Source organism: Hippocampus bargibanti, linkage group LG16 (assembly GCF_051943395.1).
Source record: "Hippocampus bargibanti isolate YZ-2025 linkage group LG16, ASM5194339v1, whole genome shotgun sequence".
Classification (NCBI taxonomy): domain Eukaryota; kingdom Metazoa; phylum Chordata; class Actinopteri; order Syngnathiformes; family Syngnathidae; genus Hippocampus; species Hippocampus bargibanti.
In genome coordinates this window covers 7,025,546-7,044,848 of record NC_142749.1, presented here as the reverse complement: position 1 = coordinate 7,044,848, position 19,303 = coordinate 7,025,546, and the positions used below count along the sequence as shown (strand labels likewise).

Below are 19,303 nucleotides of genomic sequence, written 5' to 3'. Positions count from 1 at the left end.
AGAAGGTTTCTTCAGCCGTCATCTGTACAAAGTGAACACTTTGTACAGATGACGGCTGAAGAAACCTTCTCATTGTTGCATGCAGGCTAAAACACAAGTTCCTATTTTACAGATACAGTAAAGTCTCGTTATATCGATATTCTCGGGAGTCTGAAAAAATATTGATATAACCGGACTATCGATATATCCGATCCTGCGGCATGTAAATTTTCTCCTTGCGTTCATAGAAATAGTATCGTAATAAGCAGTACTATCGATATAACCGATATCGATATAACGAGACTTTACTGTATTTGCTTTCAAAATCAACAACGCATTTGCGCATTACGCAGTCTGTTTGCTTGCTGTGTTCACACTGGAAAGTTGCTCATCTCTGTGGACTTTGGTCCTCCTCGCCTACTCTCTGCAAATAGGCCTCTCCAGCTCCACCCTGTGGAACCAAAAAGGCATTGAAATCACTCCTAATCATGTCAGTGTTTCCCAATTTTTTATTGAGCCAGCACATAGATTTGACCTTGCAAACAGAATGTCACAAAAAAAAAGGATTTCATTTCGTCTCAAAAGTATTCACAAATGTGTGAAATATGGGTCTTCATGCTTGAACACAAAATATTTTCATCCTGCTACTCTATTCTTATGAATCGCAACAGATGGGTACAGAGGTTCATTGTACAGTCTGTTGTCACTTCACGTCACTGGTACAGGTAAGTGTGTGTGTGTGTGTGTGTGTGTGTGTGTGTGTGTGTGTGTGTGTGTGTGTGTGTGTGTGTGTGTGTGTGTGTGTGTGTGTGTGTGTGTGTGTGTGTGTGTGTGTGTGTGTGTGTGTGTGTGTGTGTGTGTGCGCGTGTGTGTGTAGGGATACACACCTACAATTTAATTTTGGGGTCAGTAGAGTAATGATGCCACAAGTTGGGAATCACTGGTGTGTTTCTATATTTCTCTATGTATGTATGTATTTATTTATTACCTCTGTTTGTCTGAATCGACGCATCGTCTGGCCTGAGGTGTCGCCTTCGATCGCAGTAGCCAGGCTCCTCGTGGATTTTGCCAAGGTGGATGTTCCATTTGTTCCAGTTGACTTCCTCCACCCTGCCACGACAGGAAGAAACATGCTCCAATGAGAGGTCAGTTGTTGAGTGCCGCGTCTCAAGATGCAAGCGTCTTTTGTTTTCAACCATAGATTAACACCTCATTTCCAGGAACAGGTTAAAGCGTGACTCAGTAAGGGCAGCATTGTGAGCAAGTGGTTAGTGGTTCTGAAGTTGTGTGTTCAATCAGAAACAGAAAGCCTTTAAACTCATTCACTGCCAGATACGTATGTGCAAAAATGTGTCCACTCCAATGCCAGGGTTTTTCATCATTGTCACTCAAATTTCAGAACCCACAAAATATTATCAGAGCATACCCATTCAATACAGTGTTAGAAACCTCAGACTCTCTTCTTTCATCAGAAAAAGAGTTAATTCCTAAATTATATGGGTCTGTAGTTATATGAGCTTGAAATGAGGGCAGGTGTCCAAAACACAACACAATACATACATATTGGTTGATATAGGGCTTTAACAACAGCTGAAGTTGGAACAAAGCGCTAACATGGGGGAAAAAATGAAATTCTCCCCGTTGTGGAGAAGAAAAAAACATTGCCAGAAGCCATGGCCAGTGCTTTATTGGCACCCAAGCATGAAAAAACAAAACCCGAACAAATTCGGGAGTGGTGCTCGATGTCATATTTTCAATTCCCGAATGAATTTGTGAATGGCAGTGAATGAGTTCATAGTCCCACATTGGGGAAAACTTAACTAATTCAATGCCCTTCCTGAATTTATTCGGGTTTTGGTTTTTCTTGCAGGGAGGTGCCGATAAAGCGCTGGTGAGACCTCTGGCAATGTTTTTCCCTTGCACGAGAGGGCAGCATTTGCCTTTTGTACATCCGCCCCCATTTCAAGCTCCGCTAACTCTAGACCCAATAACTTGAGAATTAACTTTTTTTTCTGATGAAAGACGAGAGTCTAAGGTTTCTTACGCTGCATTGAATGTTTATGTAGTCCTAAAACTCAATATTCTGAGGGTCCTGGAATTTGAGTCAAAATGACAAGAGCACTGGAGTGAACACATTTATGCACATTGTCTGTCAGTGAATTGGTTAATTGAGGCCACTTGTTCACGCACGCATACACTCTGATGGGAAACGGGAGTTGACCCAATATTTAGCTTCTATATGAATTACATATCAAAATATCTGAAATATATAACCCAAATAATACAACAAAAGTTTAAAAAAAGTGAGGGAAAGAAATGGCGAGGGGGGTGAAGGGAAGGAACCATATTGTAAGATTGGCTTTGTAAAATATCGTGTCTCACCACTAGAGGACGCACTTTCCCCATATAAACACCCAACTATTGCCAGCCATTACAGTAATCATGTTCCATACTCATTTTTCTCAACTGCGGCCTGAAATTGTTTCACTTTTGGCATTCGAGGTTCTCTCCATCACAATAAAAAGCTGACCTGAAACATCGGCGGCAGTCTTGGTCAGAGGGCGTGCCCAGATTTTTGTCCACCCCACAACGAAGCCTCTTCTTCACCAGCAACGGCAACCTTTTCTCCATGTCCAGAATGGTGATTGCCCTCTGACAAAATGAAACGAAACACAACCTGTCCAATCACGGCTGTTGAGTCCGCTAACGGTATGGCCGACCTGTAATTTCCAGATGCTCGCGCTCTCCATGGTGATCTTCTCCACCGTGCGGTTCATGAGGGCAATGAGCATGTTCAGCAGCAGGATGTAAGTGAGGATGATGTAAAAGATGAGCAGGACGTAGAAGACCTCTTTGTACTGGTAGTGCTCGGTGAACTCCATGTCACCCATGCCGATGGTAAACTTGAAAAGCTGCAGCGTGGTGTAAGAGATGTTTCGAAAGGTGGGTTTGATACATTCGGAGTCGGGGTCAAGTGGTCCGAAGAGACGGCCTCTCTTATCTGTTGTGTTTCTCACAGGGGGCTCAATGAGCAGCGTGACCACGGCTGTGACAGATGATAGAATGTCAACCACGCCATATGGAAAAGGCCTCGTCATTGTTCCAAAAAAACAACAACCTCAAAAACAGTATTATAATAATAATAATAATAATAATACATTTCATTTGTAAGCGCCTTTCAAAACTCTCAAGGTCACTTTACAGTCACCGGATCGGTTTTTCTGTGGGTGAGCAGCGGCAGCCACATGTGCCAGCATTCACTCAACCGAATAACTCATATAAATAAAAAAACTAGCTAGCTACAAAAAAAAATTACAAGGCCAAATTTAATGGGCATGCATCAAAAAAGCACAGTAAATGTTTGTAGTACAGTACAAAACTAATGCAATAAAATAAACAGTCCAGTATCAACATACAGTATAGACAGTACTGTATAATATTACAGGTAATATTTACAGGTACACTCCTCGTCTTTCTTGATGTAATGCGCCGTAGATTCATTGACGTAGTGGCGTGCAACAGCGGCATAAATTTCGCCAAGTATGACCAGTGTTTACTCTTTTAATGGCAGCCATTTTTTAAAGATAATCTATTTACAGTTTGTAAAATTAGAGCATCCCTACTGATTTTTCAATGCTCACAGAATGTTGCAGTTCATGTAAACTAAGAAACTACCAAATGAAAAATCTGAATCTATTACTATATTAGATTTTTGTTTATTAGTAAATACCCATAGAACATGGGTGGGTTTTACCCAAATCAACATCCGAAGAGTCATATATATTGGCAAAATAATGTCTTTTAAATATCCACCAAAGTAAGATTTTTACATTTGACAAACTTTACAAGGTAGTTGCGCTCTCTTTTGTACTACGGGTTGTATATTGAAGTGTGTAGTTGTGCGCTTTATGATTGACATGCTTCACCTCTTATTCAGATTTGTATTTTTTCATTGACGACATTTAAGTTAAATTACAGTCGAATATAAAGCCAAAGACGTCAATTTAAAAGAAGGTTTCATATCAACTATGAAAATGGCTGGAACGGGACCGGGAATAGCCTACCTGCTGAGAAGCCAAAGAGAAAGACGACATAGACAAATAAGAAGCGCAGGATATCACTGAGGATCATCTGCAAGGAGAAAAAGCCGTTAATGTCTGAAAAGATCAAAAACGCTTGCAGAGGGAATTTGCGGCACCACACTTGACGTACCTTCTGTATCATAACGCTGTAGATGCCCATGTGTTTGCTGCCCCTTGCGAAGTATAGCAAGTTGACCCAGCTCAGAGCAAGACATAGCACCAGAAAGCCCAGGTATTCTTGTCTCCCAAAGACATAAAGGCCAGCGGCGGCCAGGAAGAGGACAGCCTGCAAAAAGCTGGAAAAAAAGGTCACAGATTTAACTAAAGCATCGCACAGATGATCATTATGATGGATTTATTTTATCACATGTGCATGAACCAAGCAGAGTCTATCCGCATTCTTCGGTGGAAGCACTGACCTACATTACGTTAAATAACTTTATCAAGTAATACTACATTTTCCCCAGTCAGATTAGTCTCTATGTGTAACATGTTCATCGAATGGTTTCCAGGCAATCACGGGCCACAAAAAATAAAATAAAATACATGTATTACACATATGGATACTACTATACATTGTCAACATTTTTGTTTGTTTGTTTGTTTGTTTTTTCAAGCAATTTTAAAAGACATTCGGAACAATCGTATAAAGTTTTTGCATTCAAATATATATTCCATGAAAGTACATTCATCAACACATGCATTGGATGAGTGTTACTTACAAAAGAATATCGTAATATCCATCAATCAGCAAGGTATGCAGCTTTGGTCGTTTCCTCTTCAGATCTAGTAACTAAATATTAAAGCATGTGGCATTATATGGAGGTAATATTTCGAAAATTAGAATATAATGAAAATGTTCATACGTTGAAGTAATTCAACTTAAAAGGTGAAAGTAATATATTCTTTAGACTCATAAGATGCATTGCAAGATATTTCAAACTTTTATTTGTTAGAATTTAGATTTTTATGGTTTGCAGCTTATGAAAACCGCAAAATCAGAGTCTCCAAAAATTTGAATATCGCATGAAATAAAGAGAAAATGTGTTTAAATCAATGAAATGTCAGCCATCAGAAAAGTATAATCATTTTGTGTCCTCAATACTTGCACTCAGTTGGTCCCCCATTTGCCTGACTGGCGGCTTCAATGCGGCGTGGCATGGATGATATAAGCCTGTGGCACTGCTCAGGTGTTACGGAGAAGCAGGATGAGGCCTTAAGCTCTTTTGCATTGCTCGGTCTCATGTTTCTCATCTTCCTCTTGACGATGGCCCATACATTTTCGATGGGGTTGTGCTCAGGTGAGTTTGCTGGCCAATCTGATTTGACGGTTTTCATAAACTGTAAGCCATAATAATCAAACTTCTAACAAATATTATATAGCTATTCACTAGCTAATAGCTATCTATTAGCTAGCTGTTGGATATCTATTCGCTAGCTATTGGCTATCTATTCACGAGCTATTGGCTATCTATTCGCTAGCTGTTGGCGATCTATTGATAGCTAGCTAGCTTTCTATCTATTTGAGTTACTTCCGGGTTGAGTGAACGCTGGTGCGTGTGACTGCCGCTGCTCACCCACAGAAAAACTTTACCGTGTGACTGTAAAGTTACCTTGAGAGTTTTGAAATGCGCTTGGAAATGAAATGTATGATATTATTGTTAAATAAAAGTTTGAAATATTTTGCAATGCATCTTATGAGTCTAAATAATATATTCATTTCACCTTTTAAGTTGAATTACTGAAATGAATGAACTTTTTCACAATATTCTCCTTTTCTGAGTATTACCTGTATATAATTGTCAGAGGCGCCACATGGGAAATAAATGCAAAAGAGATTGGACAGAGGGAATGGTACATACCCCCATGATGAAGAAATAGCAGTTTGCCACCGTTATGAGAAGCTGTCCTGAAATGTACAAGTAACCTTCAGCGCTGTGCTCCAGAGGGAACGGTGTCTGAAAACAACAACAAAATGTGAACATGAGCGTGGTTGGGTCACCAAGATAAGAGACCACAACGGTGCCCAAGCAACCACCTTTCCATCTTTCTTGTTGTAGGCCACCGCCGTGAAGATGACCAGGTACCCAAAGTAGACCAGAAAGTTAAGACAAAATATTCGTCCTGCAAACCTCTTCCACTTGTCTTCCAACAGTTGGCGCAAAGGTTCTGTTTGGAGCATCTCATGGCGGTTCTGGGAACAGATCCAAAACATTGAATGGCAGTCTAGACTCAGCCGAGACGGGTTCGCTGGGACTCACCGGGATGTCACTGCCATAAACGAGTATTTCCAGGACCGACTTGTTCTCCGCCGAGTCCACCGAGGCCAAGTCGTACAAGGAGCTCTGGACCGGCCCGTAAACCCACTCGGTGAATTTACGAGACAAATGTTTGGTGTGCCTTTCCTGAAACTCGCGCTGCAGGATGTGAGTGAAAAGCTGCAAAAGAGGAATGCATTTCATTACTCTTAGTCTGCGGGATGTTCTCTTCTGTAAATTTATACCTCATCGATTACATTTTTTACTGATTACCGTATTTTATTAAATCACTCCAACTACCAGAAAAATAGCATCATTTATTGTTGATCCTCTCAGTCGCATTATTTATTTAATTTTTTACATGACCAATCATGATGATAATTATTTTTTCTTTTTATAAAATATAATCATTTTCAATCAAGAACTATTTACATGAAACTCATTTACTGCCAGAGGTGCAAAAATGTGTCCATTCCAGTGCCAAGGTTTCTTCCTTGTCACTCGAATTCCAGAACCCACAGAATATTGACTTTTAGGACTACATAAACATTCAATGCAGCGTAAGAAACCTTAGACTCTCTTCTTTCATCAGAAAAAAAAAGTTAATTCAGAAATTATATGGGTATATAAAATATATACCCTGAATAAATTTGTGAACGGCAGTGAATGAGCTAAATATCTATAAATTATGCTCTCAATCATGTTTTATCGTGCACCTATTATGGTGGATGATTTTGAGCCTTACCCTACTTTTTCCTGTCTTGGCAGCCAGTTTGAGAGGCGTCAGGCCGTTCTTGTTTTCAATTTTTTCTAAGTTGAGTTTGGGCCTCAGCCGCGCCGTGGTGGTCAAGATGCGATCGTATATGCTGGTGATGAATAACTCTGTGTTCTCCTTAGTGTTGTCGGCCACCAGGACCAGGGCGTGTAGCACCGTGTTGCCTTGAGAGTCTGGTGCGTTCGCATAGGCCTGCTGGAACTCATTGTCCAAGAGGTACTCCACCATGTCTGGCTGGTTCGTGCATGCTGCCAGGGACAAAGGGAGCTCACCTGGAGACACAAAAGAAAATGGTGCTATCATGAACTGGGTGGGGTATGTTGACAATAGCATGAACCCACTATGCAGTGGGTCCAAATGAATTGAAAAATAAATGTGAATTTACTTTTGACAGTGGTGGAATGTCAAGGCCTGCAAAGCCTTCTCTGCTGGCCTCAAACATCTGAATCATGGACCGATATTAATGTTATTTTGTCCATGAAGTCTTAATAAATAATTCAAAATTATCTTTCCTTTCATTACTGTCCCTCTGTTGCACAGCTTCCAGGCGTGTTTTCGTATTTAAGCGTTTAACCAATCCCATTTCAGCCGTCGTTTGTTATCAGGGTCAGAAATATACCTGGATGCCTTCACAATCAATTCTGCTAACCCTGTCGCATCAAATGTGTCGATCAAACTGTTGCTCTGAACAACAATCCGATTTCGAGTTGGCAACCCAAGAGGGGTACCAGCGCCTTCTTGAAGGCGCTGTTCAATGTCAGAGTTTTGGCAAACTATGATTGGCTAAACACTAGCCAATCATCGTTTGCGAAAACTGCTCTGATCAAAAGCCGCTAGTGACAATAGCATACTAGCCAGAGCTAGCACACTGTATCAGTAGCGAGCTGCATAAGCAAATATATTTTGTTGATTTAATTGCAGTTTTGTCAACCCACAGTGGCTGAAGGAGGAGAAGACATTGATTTGGTTGCAGATTTACTGTTGAAGCCATTTTCAAGATGGACGTTTCAAGAAAAAAAATGGACATCATTAAGAAAGGTCGGTCAGTTTTTTCCTGCCTAATGGTACCCTGTCGTGGACTTGTAGTAAATCACACTACCCTCTTTTCAGTCTAGATTGATTTAGACTAGCACTACTGAAGGCCTAGTGATGAAATCCACGGCCCGCGACTGACTTTTTATGTTTTGTTCGAATAATTGTTATAGCTGTGGTTAAAAGTAACACTTGTTTTATTATCTGTATTTTCAAAGAAGAAAGGGCGTCTTTCCACTCTCTTGGGAATCAACAGAAAAAGTCACTTGGACGGTAAGTTTGCTACAGTTTCATACAGGGTGCCTTTTCTGACAAAATCCAAAGCCGTTTGATCCAGGTTCAGAATCACCAGATGCCTTGATGGATATTCAGGATCAAATCTTGAGTTGGATGCATGACATTTGTGCGAAGTTCAAGAGAAGGCCCGGAGGGGGGTGGGAGTAATTATTATAATAATAATAATACATTTCATTTATAAGCGTCTTTCAAAACTTAAGGTCACTTTACAGTCAAGCCAGCTAATAAACAGCTAATAGCTAGTGAATAGATTCTCTTGTGCACTCACCAAAGTAGAAATTGGGGCCATCATGTGGCTGGAAGAATTTCCCAGAGGCTTTAGCATGGACGTCCGCTCCTTTCCTGAGCAGAAGTTTGACGTAGCTCAGACTCCTCCGCTCAATTGCGATGTGCAATGCCGTCTGCCCTGTTTGTTCACATCAAGACAAGTGAACATTTTGGAATGACTTTTACAATTGTGGTTGTTGTTCTTTTGCAGTTGCTGACGGTGTAGTGGGACACGAACTTCATCGCCGGCCCTTGGCTCAGTGTAGATGTACATGTGAACGATTGTTTCTGTATGTGTCAAGTGACATGGCAACCTACGTCCTCCTACCATTATTTGACTCCCAACTTGCCTTGATAGTAACTGTCGGTGTAAGCTGCATTGATAAACTCTTTAATGTCGCCCATCCTCTCTGAGATGTCCAATAATAATTCAATGGTCGGATTCTCGCCGTCTCGTAGGTGCAGGAGGGCCTTCATCAAGGCAGTTTTACCATATGACTGATCTGTAAGTGCCAATCAATCACACACATTTTCTTTATAGTTTTGTGTGGTCTGTCATATTAAGAAAAAAAACATGTAAGAGGTTACAATTTGGTCCTTGGGGACCCTCAGACACGCACACAAAGAGTCTGTGAGTTTCTTCATATTTCGGTGCAGGTACTGGGACAGGCCGTCCAATTTCCCAATATCACCGCTGGCCGCTGCTTCAAACAGCCTATCGATGTCAAACGTCTGACTGTCTCTCTTGCCGTCGTCTCGATCCAAGCCTCGGATCCCCCTGGAAATCAGACACATTGGAATAGAAACAATGTCAGGTTGGCAAATTTCACTGTTTTTATGATTCTGGGTTAGTGAGACATTTTTTTACGTTATTCTTGTGTGTGAAGAAGCGAGTGTGCACTGTTGTGTTGAAAATTGTTTTGTGTGAGAGGTGGGAGTTTTCGTGGTGAATGTAATTGTGTAGAGCTTTTTACATGTGAGAGGTATATTGTTATTATTTTTACAAAATACAAGATAGAAATTATTATTATTATTATTATTATTATCTATTAGCTAGCTAGCTTTTTGTCTATTTGAGTTGCTTCCGGGTTGGGCGAGCGCTGGTGCGTGTGGCTGCCGCTGCTCACCCACAGAAAAGCTTATCCTGTGACTGTAAAGTTAGTCTTTCAAAGAGTTTTGAAAGGCGCTTAGAAATGAAATGTATTATTATAAATCTGATTTTGTCCATCAACGTCACATATTATTTGTTATTAGTAGTATTTTTTTTAACTTTATGTTACTTCCGCGTTGAGTGAATGCTGGCGCGTGTGGCTGCCGCTGCTCACCCGTAGAACAAATATCCTGTGACTGTAAAGTGTCCTTGAGAGTTTTGAAAGGCGCTTATAAATGAAATGTATTATTATTAGTAGTAGTAGTAGTAGTAGTAGTATTATATTATTAAAGCACTTGTGTCAAACTCATATATGTCGCGGGCCACATCGTAGTTACGGTTTCCCTTGGAGGGCCGTTATGGATTTTGGGAAACAATATAAATGTTTCATCTTCTCCACATATTATATACATAGCACACAACAAAATAATGAATAACTAGTTTTCAAATTTGAAGTAAAAAATAATGACTGTTTTTGTGGTTTACATGGGACAATTTGAAAGTTTGGTTTGGACTTTAACAAGCATCATGGAATTTAACAAGTTAGATGTGCTTTTGCGGGCCGAATAAAATGATGTGGCGGGCCGGATTTGGCCCCCGGGCCTTGACTTTGACAACTGTGTGTTAAACGTTAGAATTAGCGTGTGAAAGGTTTCTCTCTTTACTCTTTGGCATTCGACTCGGCATGATTCCGACTTGATCTTGGTTTTACTCCCTGGTGCTTTCTACTATCTTTGTGACTGCTTTATTTCCTGTATGTGATAGTTGTCAATGTTAAAAGCCGTAAGGAAAAGAAGAAGATAGTTGTCAATGTTAAGCACTTTGTGACAGTTGCAGCTGTTAAATTGCTATATAAATTAATATATATTGCATTATATTTCTGGTGAGTGCAAGCGATTTGTATGATTATTGTTTGTTGTGTTGCGTGTGTGAGGTTTTACAATGAGATCTGAAATTGTTTCTGTTTTTATTTGATTGTGTGTTTTTGTTTGAGCTTTTTTTGTTCCGTTTCTGGGTGAGTAGAAAGGTAGCATCATTTTTTTCCCTTTTTTTTTAATTGTATTTTTTTTTCATAGTGCGACATTTCAATGCCAGAGACTTTACTTTTGACACATATGCGTTTTTTTTTGTGGTGTGTGACAGGTTCTTTATTGTGCATGAGAGGTTTCTGAGTAAAGTGTGAGTTAGGCTTTTAGATGCACAAAGAGGAAGGGAAGTCTCACTTGTCAAAATTGAGATTGAATCGTATTTGAGGTTTGGAGTCCTCCATTTCCTCCTGGTAGTCTGTATCCATGGGGGCTTTGGGTGCCTCGTGGCCAGCAGTTAAAACAGACTCTAGAACATCTTGTTTTGGCGCTTTGCGTCGACATTTCTCAGCCTCTGTTCTGTCGTCAGCCTCCAGAGAGAAGGCGTACTTCTCAGACTTCTTCATATCCGCACCCAGACGTCTGCAACAAGTGTAAAGGGAAAACATTTCGAAAGAAAGTGGTAAGAGGTGGTCGAGGGAGGACTCATGATAAGCTTGTTAAGCGCTGAGGTGGCCGTCAGATAGGGCTCCAGCCTTCAGATGTGGAGTTAGCATGTGCTCCCTATGCTTGTGTGGGGTTTCCCTGAGTAATGTACCTTCACCACACGCACTGTTATCTCTTCTAGTGCCAATGAATTTATCCATCCCTTCATCCATTTTGTAGTTCGCTTATCCTCACAAGGGTCGGGCGGGTGCTCGTGGCGATGCCAGCTATTTTTAGGCAGTAGGTGGGGGGACAATCTGAACCCATTGCTAGCCAACAGTGCACACATAGACAAACAACCATACACGCTCACACGCATATTTCGGGATTATTTATAGTGCTCCATTAACCTGCCATTCATGTAATACAATGTGGGAGGAAACTGGAGTACCCGGAGAAAACCCATGCAGTCATGGAGAGAACATGCAAAAACCACACAAGAAGACCATGGCCCGGAATCGAACCCACTACCCCACATTGTAAGGCAGACGTGCTAACCAGTAGAGCACTGTGCCCCCCCCCCCAAAAAAAAAAAATAAAATGATTTGTTGATATTTTATACTGCCAAGCCAATTTACATCACTGTACTCTATAGTTGCCTCTGTTGCATAACATTAGCATACTTTGGGACTGTTAAAATAATCAATAGGAGAGAAATAATTCGCTGCTGTTCTTAATAAGTCTGAGTAGTTGAATTGTATTTGTGGAATGCAGAGAAAAGCGCAGAGTGAAGTTACCATGACCACAGATCACCTCTGCAGTTGACATGTGATGTTTGGCTGCTACTGCTTAACAAAGAGTTTGTCTATGTATTTACGAAAAAAAACAAACACAACATCTTCATGACTATTGCGCATATTGGCTGGCGTGGGAACATAGCCTTCCTCTTTTACAATATATCACAAGTAATGGTGCAAAGCTGCAAATTTCTAGGATGAGGTAAAAAGTATATTTTATTGCCCCTCAAAAAACAATAACATTGTGTAAATGATAATGGGAAGTTATATTCTTGTTCCCATTTTCTGTTTTAAAATGGGAGGAATCGATGATTCAGCATGGAAACAGATACATTAAGAGGAACGTGACTGCGGGTAAGATTTAAATGGAACAAAGCGATTGTAATGACATTTTTAATTTGTATTTATTCATTGATTAAGAGGAAAGAAGAAACCGTAAATGGACCACGGACAGAATTTGCTTGAGTTGACTCACTGTTGTGAGCAGATTACGAATACTCACAGTGGAGATAAATATAAATAGGATAAATAGTACTTCGACTTACGAGAGCTGTAATCAAATATGTTGCTCGTACTAAAAAAAAAAACCACAACCCCAGTCGATGTTTTAGAATGACAATTGGGGTGGGGTGGGGGGATAACGTCCCGAAAACAATAGAAATGTGTCTTTTGCTTTTCTTTGGTCTCACAATTTCCTTTAAAATCCAAAGAAACAATTTGAAAATCGTGGAGGAGGGGAAAAAATGAAGTAATAATCTGTGTATTGACTCACCACGATGGATCTGGGATTCAAATTTCAGATGGTTTTCTTCACATAAAAAAACACAATGAGATCACGGTTTGGTCTGCTCCAGACAGTTGAGTGGGTATTGTGTTCGAAGATGCTCGCTTAACGTAACATGGACAAGAAGAGTATGAGGAGAGGAGGAGGGGGTTGACCCGCCCTAGAGAATATGAGCACATTAGTGTGGACCTTTAAGTGCTTGAAATGAGGATGCATTGACTGGCTGCGCAAAAGCCTACGCACACACATCACGTCTTCATTTTAGCTGAATCAGAAATCAGAATCAGAAAGCCTTTAATAGTCCCGCAATAGGGAAATTTGCATGAAGAGCGCACATACAACTCACCTTTCGAAAAAAGAAAAAACTACACCCAAAACATTGAAAAAGGGGTCACCATTATAAAGCTTAATCATATAGAATGATTTAACATGACAATAATCAGTTTGAGTTCATGGAGGACGAAATTAACCTGATAACTTTTACTGCCGTGATACAGAGGATACACACACATGTATATGTATGTGTATATATATATATATATATATATATATATATATATATATATATATATATATATATATATATATATATATATATATATATATATATATATATATATATATATATATACACACACACACAGATATATATAACATGAAATCTTTATTTATTTTTTGCTTTGTGTGTTACATTATTACAATTATTACAATTTGTACTGTATATAAGCATGTAAGCGTTTTAATCAAAACATTCTGACCTTCCTTCTACATCTTGTATAAACCATGGTTTCATTTTTAGCACATTCTAGTTCAAATTACTGTGTGTTTAGTTTCATTTCAACATGTCTTTGTTTGCGTGTGCGATGATCAGTGGTCCCGTGATCACTGAGTCATATTTTCTGCCACGCAATTTGGGCTCACGCAGTAAGGCAAGCGGCTACTTCCTGTCTCAAGATGTCTTTGAGACATGAGTTACAAGACAATTCCCAAGTCATTACACCACCATGATTGACACTTGGACTGAAAGTGGTCATTCAGGATGCTATCAGTGGCATAAGGGTGAAAGCACTTTCACACATGAAGGAATATAATAATGCTAAATGCAAAGCAAAAAGAATTTTTCTTTGAGTGTTTGCAATAGCACTCACATGATTTAAAAAATGGTAATAAAGTGATAAATATTACATTTCACTGTGGCAGGGATTGCATTTATCTCTCAAGCCTTCTCAGAGTCCTTTCAGATATTCACAATCTGAAAGCAGGGTTGTGAGAGTGACTTTTTAAGCAGTTGGATTGGATTAGCCTTTATTAGTCTCACAGTGGATAATTTTACATTTCACAGCAGCAAAGTTATGGAAGGAAGAGGAAAGAAAGAAGTAGAAAAACAAAATACAGGAGCTGCTGGAAAGGCAGCCACTCTCACGGTGCATTCTTGAAGTCAAAAGAACAAAATAATATGACAACACAAAGACAGTCATTCAATCTTAAACACTTTCTGCACCCTCTTTGTTGTATGAAGCAGTTTTAGATGAGAGGAGTGGATCAAAGTGTCCTTTTCACCAGTGGATCAGGGACGTCATGGTGAAATGTGCACTTCGGATACATGCTAAATATTGAAAGCAAACACGAAGCTGTAGCATCAATTGATGAAAAGAGACAGTCTCGCATCTCCTGTCCCATGTAAATCCGCTTCAATTCCAAGCCGCGACACTTCCACATACGCATTGGCGCTCTGCGCTGACGCTCCTTTCTTCTTCAGTTCAATGACAATTTGAGGCAGCTCCCTTCCCTTTTTGTCCTCCATTGTCAAGCTTGGACTAGCTTGATGAATTGATGCTCATTTTACGTGTCTTTGCCTTTGAAATAATGGCACCAATACTTTATCACCTTATTATCAAATCTTTCCATGTCTCATTATTTTTAAACCATTCCAGTTCTTCTGCAGCTCTATAAAGTCCCATGGCATCTTGTGAAAATTCTATTTGCTTATGACAGTAAATTAGTTAAAGTTAATTATTTAGTGCACAGTTGTTCATCAAATAGGGAGCAGAAAATCAGAGATGAAATACTTATTTCACAAAATAAACAATGTGTAATTTTTTATTGTTTTTTAATGCATTTTAATTGATAATCTATCAAATGCCATTACCAATCAACAAGCATATAAAATTGATTTTTTTTTTTTTTCAAATTCAGTGGTCGATTAAATAATTATACATGGAATGTACATGTCCAGTAAAGCCTCGTTATATCGATATCGGTTATATCGATAGTACTGCTTATTACGATGCTATTTCTATGAACGCAAGGAGAAAATTTACATGCCGCAGGATCGAATATATCGATAGTCCGGTTATATCGATATTTTTCCCGACTCCCGAGAATATCGATATAACGAGACTTTACTGTATTTACATTAGCTCTTTGTAAACTGTTAAGAAACAAGGTGCAATTCTATGGCAAGCAATGCTTGAATTAAGTTTTCAATTGATTTTCATCTGTCAAAATAAATCCCTTATTTCACCACAGGACAAGCACTACCGGTGGAACTGAGTCTGTCGCAGAGGACTAAAGCAACGCCAACAGCAGAGTCAGCATTCTGTCTATATACGACAGACTGAGCAAACACTCTCTCCACTTCCTGTCTGAGCACCTCATTCCGCGCAAGGGCGCTCCCGCTACCCACTATCCTGTTGACGCCCGCCAGCTGCAGGCGCTCAGGGGGCATCATGGAGGCCAGGTTCTTCAGGATCCCGCGACACAGCGCTCTGGTCACGTGACCAAGAGAGAGATTACAGCCAGAGATGTTGGTCACCTGAGCCAAAGCGAAAGGGTCGTGCCTCTCTCCCAAAATGGTCGGACTCACTGTGAGATCGCTGCTTTCCTGCTTTAGAGCGCAACCGATCATCTTTTCATATAAAGATTGCTCGCTCAGCTCCATGCCTGCAATGTTGAAGAAGTGGAATTATTATAAAGGCAAGGGTAAAATTGAACATCTTTTTTTGAATACAACCCCACAGAAATGCATGATAACACGATCAGTAATAGTACACACCAAGTTCTTTCATCCAGCCAGTCAGCATTTCGACAAAAGTGGCCAGCACGTTGCCGCCGTTAAGTGACGCCGCCACCGCCAAGTAGGACGAGCCAAAATACGGGAAGAAGGCGACGGAAGATTCGGGTTGTGGTGAGTCGGGGGGTTTGAAATCAGCTGGCATGGCGAAGGTCAACTGGGCTGAGGTGCTTATGTTAAGAACTAGGACGTTAAGGGCATAAAACGTGCAGTTTTGTGAGTTTGGTTTAAAAAAAAAATTCACGACTTCACATGCAAGGAACAACATAGCCGATTTTCCCAAAGTAGATTGAGTGCAAGTATTCCCAACCTGTGTGAACTTCATGCCGAATCTAAAAACGCCCCGTGAAGGCGCACCATTAGTACAGAACAATATGAACTCATTCACTGCCATTCATGAATTTATTCGGAAATTGAAAATATGACGTGCAGCCTCATTCCTGAATTTGTTCAGGTTTTGTTTGTTCTTGCTTGGGTGCCGATAAAGCGCTGTCCATGGCCTCTGGCAATGTTTTTTTCATTTCCACAAGGTGGCAGAATTTCCGCTTTTTCCCTGTTAGCGCTTTGTTTTAGCTTCAGCTGTTGTTAAAGCGCTATATCAACCAATATGTATGTATTGCATTCTATTTTGGACAGCCGCCCTCATTTCAAGCTCAGACAACCCAAGACCCATACAACTTAGGAATTAACTCTTTTTCTGATGAAAGAAGAAAGTCTAAGGTTTCTAATACTGCATTGAATGAGTATGTAGTCCTAAAAGTCAATATAAATCAATATGGACAGCCACCCTCATTTCAAGCTCATATAACTCCAGACCCATATAATTTAGGAATTAACTTTTTTTTGCCCCCGGTGAAAGAAGAGAGTCTAAGATTTCTAACGCTGCATTGAATGTTTATGTAGTGCTAAAACTCAATATTCTGTGGGTCCTGGAATTCAAGTGACAATGACAAAAACCCTGGCACTGGAGTGAACACATTTTTGCACATCTGACATTGAATGAATTAATGTACTGTCATGCCCTCACATATGGAAAGCCACATTTTTCTGCTTTACTTTCAGCCGTTTACTGTGTGAGATAAACAGTCAAATCCCAAATATTTAAAAAATCATAAGGATCATAAAGCAGATGCTCGTGCCAAAAACCCTGGCACTGGAGTGGACACGTTTTTGCACATCTGGCAGTGAATGAGTTAAAATTGCAAAGATGTTGGTGATAATGCTATAAATCCAGATGTACAGAATAGGCCCAGGTTTAGAGGATCCATGTGCGCCAATCTTCATTCTGTTACCCAACTATCAAGATTTTCATGATAAAACCCGATCAAATGCGTTGAGAACATAAAGTAAAAAAACGACTAATTCTTTCACCTGCGTCAGTCTGTGCACTCAAGCAGGAGTAGGCGGCGCCTACTGGCGTGCCAGCGGGAATGCCATGCCAGTCACAACGCGTGTGGCCCGCCAGCTCACCAGAGGGGACACACTGAGGAAGCAGGTGCAATGGGAAGTTGACCCCTTCGAGACTAGAACATGCGTAACGTAGGCATGCACACACAAAATGGTTGTGTCACACTTTCAGTTTGAACAGAATGCCATGCATTTAGTACCTAAGTTAAACTTAATATTTAGAAAGATCACAAACCGTTAGCACATAAATCAACAATACAAGCTGTTTACATACATGTCCACATTCCACTGGCTGATGGTTGTGTTGTAGAAACCCCAGCTGGCTGCATTTTGAGGTGTCATGACACAACGGTCTAACCCACACAGCATGGACACCACGTAGTCCTGAATGGTGCCGGCGACAGTGAAGTCCTTTAGGAACTCGGGCCTGCAGAAGAATCAAGGTCATATGCACGCCTTACAAGAGAGCCATCATCATGTTAGTGTACTGTGGGACGTTGATGCAATTCACATTGGTTTAGATCTAAACATGCCAACATTACATTTGAAATGAAACAAAAAAGGTTTGCTTCAACTGCTGACTTTTAATTTGATGGGATTTCCATCCAAAATGGATGAACGTTGACATTTCAAGCCCATTGCGGGGGTATTTAGAGCCCAGAAAACAGAATTGTGCCCCAATATTTGCGGCACTGAGTGTATATGCGTTTTGCTCACCTGTGTTTCATGTACCAAAAAATTGTCGCACAGCCGAATCCTGTAGCCACGCTGAGGTGCGAGTTTGGTTTTGGAAGAGTGGACAGGAAGCTATTGCTGCAGCGGCCATCTTGCCAGGTGATCAACTGACTGAAGTTCCCGCTGGACCAATCGCAACCTTCAAGCAATAGAAATGTTCATAGTTTAGAATCTTTCCGCACAAGTATTGCATTTAACTTTTGTATTAATACAAAGACATCCATGGCACACCCATTAATATATTTTGTTGTAAGACAATAGAAAAATGAATCCAGACCCAGATTGATAGGTATTGTAAAATTGTAAAGCATTGTACAGCGAGGATTGATGTTTTTTTATTTTTCTGACAGTTATTTTTCATGACAACTTTAGACATGATAGTATTGAAGTGTAATAATTCTGCACTGCTCTGATTACTGCTGGGTTGTGTATTTATTTAATAACCAAACATTAGCTTTCCATGATATCCCATGACATTACACATTCAGAACAACAATGCTTTAGAATATTAAGTAGTATACATCGTAATAAAAACCCTTCAGAGGCCAAAAAACAGTCTGCCGGTCAGTCAGCGTGCCTTCCTGTACAGTGTCATTGTCTCCTAACGCTGCACAAAGCACAAACTTTAAGATCCCCTGAAAAACTATATGACACGTCTTTATGAATAAAAATAACACAGAAAAATACAGGACATTCGCCAAAATACAACATGTTTACCACTCTTTGCATTCCAAAACAAAACTCCGTGCATCTGTCCAGATACCCCGATGCTGCACACATGTTGCAGCTGTTCCTTGGATAGCAGCCCGACGCACCGATTGACAGCGTCCAGAATACGCGCGGTGTCCTGCTCCTTGGCCTGGATATCGGTGACACAAATGTTTACGCGGGATGTTTTTAAGGCCGCTGATGAGTATGTCGATTGCTTACCTTTATCCCGTTTGAATCGGCTATGTCAGAATATGTTGCCAAACTCTGGCTTGCAGCAACAACCCTTGATTTGCTTTCTAATAAAACTGCTTTAATCGTTGTGGTGCCAACATCTAAACCCAGAATGTAGGAAGGCATAACAGCTGTCACAGAGGAACCTCTTGCAGTAATTCAACACACTCTTCTTCTTTGGTGTTTGAGTTGATCCCTCCAGGAAGCAACTATTACTGCGCCCAGCTGGGCCTACTCGTTTCAGAGGTCATTCTCATCAAAAATATTTACTTGG

At 40.3% G+C, this 19,303-nt stretch overlaps 2 protein-coding genes and 2 long non-coding RNA genes across 6 annotated transcripts in view; 2 read left to right on the top strand and 2 right to left on the bottom strand.

The window, feature by feature from the left end:
- Window positions 1-13,017, bottom strand: part of trpv1 (transient receptor potential cation channel, subfamily V, member 1) — a 24,604-nt gene extending 11,587 nt beyond the window's left edge. The window contains exons 1-16 of the mRNA XM_089016873.1: window positions 12,861-13,017; window positions 11,064-11,288; window positions 9,311-9,468; window positions 9,041-9,193; window positions 8,692-8,829; window positions 7,065-7,366; window positions 6,323-6,499; window positions 6,100-6,255; window positions 5,924-6,019; window positions 4,784-4,854; window positions 4,192-4,357; window positions 4,044-4,110; window positions 2,700-3,025; window positions 2,510-2,631; window positions 968-1,089; window positions 329-430 (exon numbers count right to left, since the gene is read on the bottom strand). Coding sequence (XP_088872999.1) covers window positions 351-430; window positions 968-1,089; window positions 2,510-2,631; window positions 2,700-3,025; window positions 4,044-4,110; window positions 4,192-4,357; window positions 4,784-4,854; window positions 5,924-6,019; window positions 6,100-6,255; window positions 6,323-6,499; window positions 7,065-7,366; window positions 8,692-8,829; window positions 9,041-9,193; window positions 9,311-9,468; window positions 11,064-11,272 — 2,343 coding nt within the window. The 5' untranslated portion in view covers window positions 11,273-11,288; window positions 12,861-13,017 and the 3' untranslated portion in view covers window positions 329-350. The remainder of the gene's footprint in view (window positions 1-328; window positions 431-967; window positions 1,090-2,509; window positions 2,632-2,699; window positions 3,026-4,043; window positions 4,111-4,191; window positions 4,358-4,783; window positions 4,855-5,923; window positions 6,020-6,099; window positions 6,256-6,322; window positions 6,500-7,064; window positions 7,367-8,691; window positions 8,830-9,040; window positions 9,194-9,310; window positions 9,469-11,063; window positions 11,289-12,860) is intronic.
- Window positions 986-3,108, top strand: LOC148886243 (uncharacterized). Its single transcript, XR_016117836.1, has 4 exons — window positions 986-1,124; window positions 2,482-2,620; window positions 2,713-2,922; window positions 2,999-3,108. It is a non-coding gene; the product is annotated as an uncharacterized LOC148886243 (long non-coding RNA).
- On the top strand, window positions 6,312-15,535 carry LOC148886241 (uncharacterized). Of its 3 annotated transcripts, none has more exons than XR_016117834.1 (8): window positions 6,312-6,431; window positions 7,217-7,387; window positions 8,032-8,132; window positions 8,345-8,399; window positions 8,902-9,059; window positions 9,150-9,195; window positions 9,348-9,505; window positions 15,402-15,535. It is a non-coding gene; the product is annotated as an uncharacterized LOC148886241 (long non-coding RNA). The 3 variants fall into 3 exon arrangements; XR_016117832.1 differs by having other exon boundaries at window positions 7,217-7,409; XR_016117833.1 differs by having other exon boundaries at window positions 7,217-7,409; window positions 8,016-8,132.
- On the bottom strand, window positions 13,543-19,303 carry shpk (sedoheptulokinase). The gene is made up of 7 exons (XM_089016881.1): window positions 19,018-19,303; window positions 18,805-18,946; window positions 18,070-18,226; window positions 17,627-17,779; window positions 17,317-17,468; window positions 15,928-16,128; window positions 13,543-15,815 (listed from the first exon to the last, which is right to left on the bottom strand). The coding sequence occupies exons 1-7, from the start codon at window positions 19,153-19,155 to the stop codon at window positions 15,388-15,390; spliced, it is 1,371 nt and encodes a 456-aa protein (XP_088873007.1). The 5' UTR covers window positions 19,156-19,303; the 3' UTR covers window positions 13,543-15,387.